A 10,321-nucleotide genomic window follows, 5' to 3' on the forward strand; every position below is an offset into this window, starting at 1 on the left:
CTTATTGAAGCAGAACAGCTTCTCCTTCCCGTGAGTACTTTGTGAACTCGCAGAGACATCAGTGTAAGGTTCTGGCTGAGAGAGAGGACAATGGGCAGGGACTGACCTCACTTCCTCCCCGCTCACACAAGCAAGTCTCCACGGTCACAGAAACAAGAGAGGGGGTGAACCCGATAAATGTGTCTCACAGGGTGGGGGACATCATACTAAAACCTTTTCATCCACACCCACACCCATCCACAGCATCAGACCTTGACATGTTTGACACTCGGAGTCAAAGATGTGTTTGTTCACCTCACCACAGATCTGCGCATCTCTCCCTCTCTCTCTCTCCCTCTCTCTCTCTCTCTCTCTCTCTCTCTCGCTCTCTCTCTCTCTCTCTCTCTCACACCTTTTTCGTCCCACACCTTCTCGTCTTCCTTCCTCTCCTCTCAGCACGCAGACCGTGTCTCAGTTTGCCTCGGCTTCTCCTGCCACTGGGGGGTATCTTATCTGGCAAAAGCTGAAACCGCAACTGGCCCAGCGCTGTGGGGGTGTTTAGGGGTGCGTTGAACCCCCAAACGGGCCTCAGCGCACTCCCAATTGTGTCCTTACATCTTTATATCTACATAGTATTTATCACTTTTTGTGCACCCTCATGGATTGCAGTTGCACCCCTCTGTATTTTCTCCTGGTACTGAGCCTGAACCAGAACCACAAAGCACAACTATTTCGATACTGTTTAAATGACTGTGCGTCTAGATAGTCGCAAATGGTTCATTTTACTATTTTTATTTTTTTGGATAAGGTGCCCTTCCTGGCTATGTGAAACCTTAGCGAATCAGGGGAGAGACACTTCCTTCTCTCCCCCAGTCGCCTGACAGTCCAAGCATACAGGGGCTCTGTTCTTCACTGGATGTCCTGTCTTGTCCCCGTCTGCATGATCTCTATCTACTCCTTCCAGTCTCTCTCTTTTTCCCTGTCACTCTCTTTCCCTCTATTTCTGTCTGTTTGTCTCTTTCTGTCTCTCATGGTCTTTTTCTCCCTATATCGCTCTGTCTCTCTGTCTCTGTCTGTCTTTTTCTGTGTCTGTGTGTCTCTCTTTGCCTGTTATCTCCATTTCTTGTCATTTTCTCTTTCCCTTTATTTCACTGTCTCTGTTTCTGTCTTTGTCTTCATTATTTGCCTCTGTCTCTCTCACCGTCCCACACGCACACACACCCTCACCTTCACACCCATCAGAGTCTCTCTGCTCACTTCTCTCCTGCATTCTTCCACCTGTTTTTTCTCAGCCTCTCAATCTCTCCACATCTCTCTCTCCCTCTCTCTCCTCTCCACCCTTCACTTCCTGTCACTGCACCTGACTTCCTGTGTTGTTCTCCTGCCCCCCCCCCCCCCCCTCCTTCCCTACCCTCCATCTAACAGCCTACCCTGGACGAACCCTGGGGGCATCAGCGACAGGTGGGTATGGAGGGGCGACCTACCGTGCGTGCATGGCCGCTGTCTGAGGCTTTAACCTCCTGTCAATCTTGCCCCAGCCCCGCCCCACCTGCCAACCCCATCCCCCCCCCAAGCTAGACTCCCACAGGTCATTCGGGAGCAGTGTCAGAGTCATGTGACTTGAAGCAATGTTCACCGACTCCGGTCATGGGCAGACGCAATGCCTGTACTGGTTGTCATTCCTACCATCCCCCTGAGTTATTGGGAATGTAGGAGCTGTTACTTGAATACTGTTCTGGAATTGACATCACTTGAGAGTTACTCTGCTGTAAGTCCACTTTGTAAATAATTTGTTAAGAGGGGTGTTTTTTTAGAAAGCTAAATGTTTCTCTTCAGTTTTTACACCTTAAATTTATGGTAGCTCTTTCCGTTAAGCACAGCTGTTTGATTAATTGTTATAGGCCCTTTATCGATTGAGTCAAATACTAGGCAGTGTTGCTAATTTCTTGAAAAGGCAAAAAATGTATATAAATCCACTCAAGATGTTTGGTGCTTGTGTGTCTTCGTTAGCACACACACACTCTCTGAACAGTCCATAACTCACTGCAGTGTCAGTGATATTAATTTAATATCATTTCTGCTGGCTGGTGTCAGTAGAGTGATCCATATAAAGGGGTACTCATGTGCAGCACTGGCTTGAGAGAGGGGGATTAACAGGGTACAGGTGGGATGAGGAGGTGCTGATACTGGGTTTGCAGGCAGGGATATAATTTGGGTTTTTGACTCTTTAGAGGACATTCTCGTCTTGTCAGATTTGCCTAGTCATACTACATGACACGTAACCCTGTGATGGATGATGATGGAGGACCAAGACCCAATGTTGAAGGCCAATGCCAACCCCTGCACCCCCCAGAAAATCTGATCTTTCTTTCAGGTCTTACCCCCACCTGGCTCCAACAATGCATCACTGTCTCCTGACTGTACGCGCACACTCCCTGCTCTCCACACTGCACTCCCTGCAGCTTGCGCTGGATCCTGTCCTGCTGTTCTGTCTGTGTCTCCGGCTGTCAATGCTAAAGGCCCCGCCCACTTCCCGCTCTGACATAGTTAAAGCCCCCGCCCACTTCCCGCTCTGACATAGTTAAAGCCCCCGCCCACTTCCCGCTCTGACATAGTTAAAGCCCCCGCCCACTTCCCGCTCTGACATAGTTAAAGGCCCTGCCCACTTCCTGCTCTGACATAGTTAAAGCCCCCGCCCACTTCCCGCTCTGACATAGTTAAAGGCCCCGCCCACTTCCTGCTCTGACATAGTTAAAGGCCCCGCCTTTCTCCTGCTATGACATAGTTAAAGGCCCAGCCCACTTCCCGCTCTGACATAGTTAAAGCCCCCGCCCACTTCCCGCTCTGACATAGTTAAAGGCCCCGCCCACTTCCCGCTCTGACATAGTTAAAGCCCCCGCCCACTTCCTGCTCTGACATAGTTAAAGGCCCCGCCTTTCTCCTGCTATGACATAGTTAAAGGCCCCGCCCACTTCCTGCTCTGACATAGTTAAAGTCCCCGCCCTCCTCCTGCTATGACATTATTAAAGGACCCGCCCTCCTCCCACTCTGACATAATTAAAGGCCCCGCCTTCCTCCTGCTATGACATAATTAAAGGCCCCGCCTTCCTCCTGCTATGACATAATTAAAGGCCCCCCCCCTCCTCCTGCTATGAAATAATTAAAGACCCCGCCTTTCTCCTGCTATGACATAATTAAAGGTCCCACCTTCCTCCCGCTCTGACATAATTAAAGGCCCCACCCTCCTCCCGCTATGACATAATTAAAGGCCCCACCCTCCTCCCGCTATGACATAATTAAAGGTCCCACCTTCCTCCTGCTCTGACATAATTAAAGGCCCCGCCCTCCTCCTGCTCTGACATTTTTGAACTCTGCTGCTGCTTGCTGTCCTGTTTGTGTCTCTGGCTGTAAATGTTAAAGGCCCCGCCCTGTTCCTGCTCTGACATTACTAAAGGCCCCGCCCTGTTCCTGCTCTGACATTACTAAAGGCCCTGCCCCCTCCTCCTACATTCACATTATTAAAGACCACTCCCTGCTCCTGCACTGTTAGTATTAAAGGCCACACCCTTTTCTTGCACTGCTTGTGTTAGAGGCCCCGCCCTCGTCCTGCTCTGTTAGTGTTAAAGGCCACGCCCTGCTCCTGCACTGCTAGTGATGTCATCAGTTGTGCTTTTCTGTGGATTCTTGTACTGCACTGATGTAAAAATGTGTCAAAATGTGTTTACAGACCTCTCCCTTTTTGAAAAAGAAATATACTGTATATTACATTTAAAAGGTATACATGCATATATAATGATTATTATTGTTCTTTTATTTTTTTATTTTATTACATTTTCCTACATATTGTACATATGTATATGTACAATATAGTTTGGATTTCATATTTGTCATGTATAATCATATATTATTTTTTTCATAAGGGTTATCTTTGTTCCTATGCACAGCTTGGCTGTCAATGGCAGTGAATGCTTTGTCCAGCACTAATCATATTTAGGTAGAGCTAAGAATATTTTTCTGTAGTGTTAAAAGAAGAAAATTCTCAGAGCCCAAAGACACATGTCATTGTACCACAGATGTTCTATATATGGGCTGTGCAAGATATTAATCACTGTTTGCTTCACATTCTGATTTCTGTCTCTGCTTTTCTTTAATCCATAAGCGCTCTGGTTTGTTGGCCATGTCATTATGACCATTGTTAAAGGGATGTGGTGTAAAACAGAACATCCGTGGTCAGCAAAACAAAACAGGCAGCACCGCAAGCTCTGGAGGAAGGCAGGAATGCATCAGCTGAATATCTAGGCATTACGTAGAACGTCTGTGCTTGTGTTATTTAACAGAGGTAGAGATGAATGTGCTCTGTGCTGGACGGACCAATGGCGGTGTCAGCCTGCAGCAGCGTGGAAACCGCTGTCCCCTGCATGCCCCCACCCCCCACCCTCAAGCACTCCCCGCATCCTTCAGTAGGAGACAGCACCTTCCAAAGTCACACATTAGAGTACGGCACAGGACACCCTGGTGTGTGTGTGTGTGTGTGTGTGTGTTGGCTTGCACAGAATGACTGAAACACCAGAATGCCATGCTTTTTTCCTTGGCTTCTCCTCACTGTTTCACTGTGATGTGGTTGGTATGCTCAGTGATTCAGGAGGAATCGAAGGAATGATGAAAAATACCCGTGTAGATGTAAAGAGGAGGATTTTCAGTTTTTCTGTGCAACTGACTTCAGAGAGTTAGAGCAGTACCCCCCCTCTATCTCTCTCTCTCTCTCTCTCTCTCTCTCTGTATGTCTCTCTGTCTCTCTCTCCCTCTCTGTCTCTCTGTCTCTCTCTCTCTCTCTGTCTATAACCTCTCTGGTGTTTCTGTGCCCTACAGATGGAGAGATCACCTCCAAGCCCATGGTGCTGTTCCTGGGACCCTGGAGTGTCGGAAAGTCCTCCATGATCAACTACCTACTGGGCCTACAGGACACCCCCTACCAGCTGTACACAGGTAAACTCACCTGAACACTCTCACCTACGAGCTATACACAGGTAAACACGCCTGAACACCCTCACCTACCAGCTGTACACAGATTAACACACCTGAACACCCTCACCTACCAGCTGTACACAGTAAACTCACCTGAATACCCCCACTGACCAGCTAAACACAGGTAAACACACCCAAACACTCTCACCTACCAGTAGTAGACAGGTTAATTCACACCTTACGACTCACACACCAACTCTACACAGTACCTGAATATCCTGACTCACCGTCTCTACCTGCATATCCTTTCTCACTAGCTCCCCAGAGGCAAACAAACCTGCTTCTTCCCTCTCACCTGTGTCTCCCCTCTCCCTCTCTCTCCCTCTCTGCTATACCCCCCCCCCCCCACCCCCGGCAGGTGCGGAGCCCACCACCTCCGAGTTCACCGTGATCATGCACGGCGAGAAGGTGCGCTCCATCGAGGGCATCGTCATGGCGGCGGACAGCTCCCGCTCCTTCTCGCCCCTGGAGAAGTTCGGCCAGAACTTCCTGGAGAAGCTGGTGGGCATCGAGATGCCCCACAAGCTGCTGGAGAGGGTCACCTTCGTGGACACACCCGGCATCATCGAGAACCGAAAGCAGCAGGAGAGAGGTGGGAGTGAGGGGGGTGGCTGGGAGGGGGGCGAGGCTTTGAGGAGAGTCGCTCCTCAGAGGGTATTCACCTCCACCAGCTGATACTTTTACAGAGAACTGAATTCAGCCGTAACCTGCAGAAATGATAAAAACTGGATTGCTTCTCCTCCATGTATTGGACTCCAAGACCACAAATATAACATAAATATAAATATATAATATATATAAATATAATTCTGTTGTCAAGAGATTTTCTCCACACTTCTTCTGTCCATTGGAGGGTGTACATTGTACTTGCCATGGCATTATAATTTATAATAATACCAACCAATATATAACAATATATAACTTTGTATATGATAGTGAAAGCATGGCTGAACAATGTGTTTAATATCCTCATATTCCTCTTTCTATGTCTCTTCAGGCTACCCCTTCAACGATGTGTGTCAGTGGTTCATTGACCGGGCGGACCTGATCTTCGTGGTGTTCGACCCCACCAAGCTGGACGTGGGCCTGGAGCTGGAGATGCTCTTCAGACAACTGAAGGGTCGGGAGTCCCAGATCCGCATCATCCTGAACAAGGCCGACAACCTGGCCACGCAGGACCTGATGCGCGTCTACGGCGCCCTCTTCTGGAGCCTGGCGCCGCTCATCAACGTGACGGAGCCGCCCCGCGTCTACGTCAGCTCCTTCTGGCCCTACGAGTACGCCCCGGACACCAGCCGCGACCTCTTCAAGCGGGAGGAGATCTCCCTGCTGGAGGACCTCAACCAGGTGATCGAGAACCGCCTGGAGAACAAGATCGCCTTCATCCGCCAACACGGCATCCGCGTTCGCATCCACGGGCTGCTGGTGGACCGCTACGTGCAGACCTTCAAGGACAAGATGAGCTTCTTCAGCGACCCCGAGCTGGTGTTCAAGGAGATCGTGGACGACCCGGACAAGTTCTACATCTTCAAGTCCATCCTGGCCAAGACCAACGTCAGCAAGTTCGACCTGCCCAACCGCGACGCCTACCGCGACTTCTTCGGCATCAACCCCGTCGGCGGCTTCAAGCAGCTCTCCGCCCAGTGCTCCTACATGGGCGGCTGCCTCCTGGACAAGATCGAGAAGGCCATCACCCACGAGCTCCCCACCCTGCTCAGCAGCATCTCCTCCGGCAAGAATCCCACCCTCTCCTCCTGCGAGGCCACGGGCTGCGGGGAGAAGCCCAAGAACCGCTACCGAAGGCACTGAGGGAAGAGAGAGAGAAGGAGAGAAGGAACGAAGGAGAAAGAGGAGGAGGAGGAGGAGGAGGAGGAGGAAGGTGGGGGGAGGGGAGGGGAGTGATGCAAGAAAGAGAGGGATGGCTGAAAGCTGACCTCCTCCACACCCCCACCACCACCGCCACCCCTCCCCTGAGTCCCGTGTCATTGTCTGCAGAGGTTGAGGAGAGAGGAAGAGGTTTTTTTCTTTGTTTTTTTTTTTTTTCAGAAGAGTGAGGGGATACTAGTTTGGGTTGGAGAGGAAGGGGAGGGGGCCGGTGGGAGTTTGAGAATAACGGCCGAGAGGTACAGGTGTTTGTGAGGTGAGAGTTGTACAGGTGGGCTTAGTCGTGTAGAACTCTCTCCTCTCTCCCCTGTGCAACAGCACAGAACTGTCCGCTGGTTTTGGAAAAAAAATAAGTTACATATGGAAAAAAAATAGTTTAAACCAAAAAAATTGTAAAAAAGTGTAAAATGAAAAATTCTGAGACTTTAACAGTCAGTACCAGCTCCCTTGTATGTGAATAAAATGGAGAAAAAAAATGGAAACAGGAGTTTGACAATTTTGTTTGCAGGTTTGTATTACATTTTATTTAAATTAGAAGATTTTTTTAACTGTATAGATGGTGGAAAATTACCAACAGTTTGATTCTCTGAGTTCAAGAATTGTATTTATTTTTGTTGTTTTTTAAAGTGTCTGAAATTCCTTAGTCATATTCTTTCCGCAGAAAAGAAGCCGAACTCTGTCCTCAGTATCCCTGACAACAATGTGCACAAGCATCACAATTTGCCACAGGCCTTAGTTTTAGCCCCCTCTAAATAAACTTCTACCACAGCATGTCAGGTCATAGGTGATTTTAAATGTGCATGTGATTCCTTCCTTAAATGTTCCAGTTATTTTTTTTTTTTACTCCTTGTTGCTTGAAATCCTACAATAGCGTCCCACAGGATAAGCTTCAAACGTATGGAAACTTATTGTAAAGTTGCCAAGGCCAAAAATAAGCTCGCCTTCTCCTGCAGGACATTCTTGTGAGGGAGAGTCCGTTGGCCCTGCCTCTGTCTGCAGCTGTTACCTCTCAGCTGGCTTCCAGTCTTCAGTCCCAGCATACCACACCAAGCACAGGGGTCAGGGGTCACGACCTTTACCTCCCTGCTGGAGGCCAGAGCCCTCCTCCGCACTCCCTTGATTCCGCTTGATCCGTCACTTAATAGAAAGACCCAGAAATGTGGCAGTGCTGCTGTGAATTGAATGTTAGAATATTAATGACAGTTACCTGCCAGCCTGTGCTCAACAGCCTGCAACATTGGTGGATGTACGTTCTGCAGCTCAGAGGTTGCAGAGTTACACCATCCACCAAGTCACACGTAGCTTAGAGACTCCTTGGGTTTTATGAACGCCATCAACACTATATTACATTATTGTTATTTAGCGGTTGCTCCTGTCCAGGTCTACATAGGTTACAATCTTACCCATTCGTACGGCTGCATACTTACTGAGGCAATTGTGGGTTAGGTACCTTGCCCCCAAGGGTACAGCAGTAGTGCTCTGGTGGGGAAACGAACCAGCAACCTTCCAGTTACAAGCCCTGCTCCTCACCGCTATACCACACTGCCTCCCGCTGCCAGTAAAAATGACAGTTGGGCAAAGATGCCCACTGAGGCCTCTGCTGCCTGCTCTGATCTCAGGCCCACGGCGTCTTTTTACCACCCGTTACTTAACTTAGCAGCTCCGGTCACAAGACCCCCGCAGCACACGGCATCCGTTTCCAGGCCTCCCTCGAACCCCCGCAGGAAGTGTTGAATAACACACGGCGTCAGTGTAAATGCCTGCCCTTCACGGAGAGAGAGAGGGTGAGAGCGGGAGAGAGAGGGTGATGGCGGTTTGACCCCTGACCTCTCTGACAGGCGTGTAATTGCCATTTGGAGTGTGGCTGCTGTCATGCAGGCCCGAGGCTTCTATGTGTGCATAGCGATTAAGCCTCATTAATAATGAACAACGCCCCCCCCCCCCCCCCCCCCCCCCCACTCTCTGTTATGATTAATTATGCATCTTCTCGACAGGTGCCCATGCTTGAGGGAAAAAAAATCAGGATTTTGTACAAGAAATATAAACAAGCTCACGCAGCACAACAGAGACCAAACAAACAAGAAGGATAACACCAAACACAATGTCACTGAGGGAGGCTGTGTCACACAGGAAGGCCCTGTGCCTCTGAGAATGCAGCCTTTGTTTAGCGTGTTTTTAACATCAGATTTCATACAGCCAGAGAGGAGCGGTACGGAATAAAAACGGTGAAACTGGTAATGTTCCTGTCCGGCTGTCGTATTTTTACTTGAACGTTGCCATTTCAGATTATGTCCAGTAGAGGGAGACCTGTCTCCGAGATTCCACCCGGGAAACGTTTGTGAAAAGCCTCCAACTGTGACATTGTGTTGCTTAGCTTGAAGTCATGCAGATATAGACATGAAACGAATAATGGTGCGACATAAAGTTTCTTTTTTGCTGCATCACGTTTAATGCAAAGCTTAATAACTGACCGTAGCGCTCACTACAATCTACGGCATAAGTTTAATATCATATGTACGTGGACAAGTTTATTAAATTAGAGGTGTAAAGCCACATATAATACAGTATGCAATTTTTACATTGTCCTAACATTAATTGTTTGAAAGCCGACCGACCTTGTCTTTTTTTTTGTAGAGTTAGCCTTTCCTTTATTTTCGCAGTACAGTAGGTAGGTTATGTGACATCATAATGACATCATAATCTGACTCAGTGTCTTGTTCTGTTGCTCAGGGTGCAACGTTCACCAATATAACTTGGCAGACCTGATTTCGGACTTGATTTTTTTTTTTGTGTACATTTAAAAAATAAACTGAATTAGAATGCGTTAAAAAGGTGAGGTTACCAGGAATAAAGGATTTTTGATTGAATGTGATAACATGACTGTGTTTTCTTTGAAGATGTTTCTTGTGGGCACGCATGAGAAATTAGCCTTGGGGTGAAGATCGCTTTGATCTCAGCGCAGCCCAAATGGCCTGCCTCATGGCGTGTTCACAGTGATTTGGGCGTGGGCGGCTGCAGTGGGAGGCTCTTGAATTCTCTCCCAGAAGTCCGGGTGCAATCACGCCCGCGTGGCTTGTGTTGGCTCTCCTGTCCCAGCTGTAGAGGATGTGTCATTGGTGCATTGATTAGCGTTGGACTGCATGCACGTGTACACACACACACACACATACACACACGCACACACACACACTCACACATACGCACACGCACACAAACACACACGCACCCACACACACCTACTCACACACAGACACACACGCATGCACCCACTCACACACACACGTGCACAGACCCACACGCACTCACACACACACGTGCACAGACCCACACCCACTCACACACAGACACACACGCATGCACCCACTCACACACACACGCACAGACCCACACGCACACACACGCACGCACACTCACACACACACACACACACACA

At 48.8% G+C, this 10,321-nt stretch overlaps 1 protein-coding gene across 2 annotated transcripts in view; it reads left to right on the top strand.

Annotated features, from left to right (window-relative positions):
* The window catches only part of srl (sarcalumenin), a 29,232-nt gene extending 22,357 nt beyond the window's left edge, over positions 1–6,875 (top strand). The window contains exons 4-7 of one of the 2 annotated variants that reach the window (XM_036552241.1): positions 1,405–1,440; positions 4,849–4,965; positions 5,363–5,596; positions 6,002–6,875. In XM_036552241.1, coding sequence (XP_036408134.1) covers positions 1,405–1,440; positions 4,849–4,965; positions 5,363–5,596; positions 6,002–6,813 — 1,199 coding nt within the window. In that variant the 3' untranslated portion in view covers positions 6,814–6,875. The remainder of the gene's footprint in view (positions 1–1,404; positions 1,441–4,848; positions 4,966–5,362; positions 5,597–6,001) is intronic. The other variant, XM_036552242.1, reaches the window with a different exon arrangement.
* Positions 6,876–10,321: the final 3,446 nt, after the last annotated feature.

This window comes from Megalops cyprinoides, chromosome 19 (genome assembly GCF_013368585.1).
Source record: "Megalops cyprinoides isolate fMegCyp1 chromosome 19, fMegCyp1.pri, whole genome shotgun sequence".
Lineage (NCBI taxonomy): Eukaryota > Metazoa > Chordata > Actinopteri > Elopiformes > Megalopidae > Megalops > Megalops cyprinoides.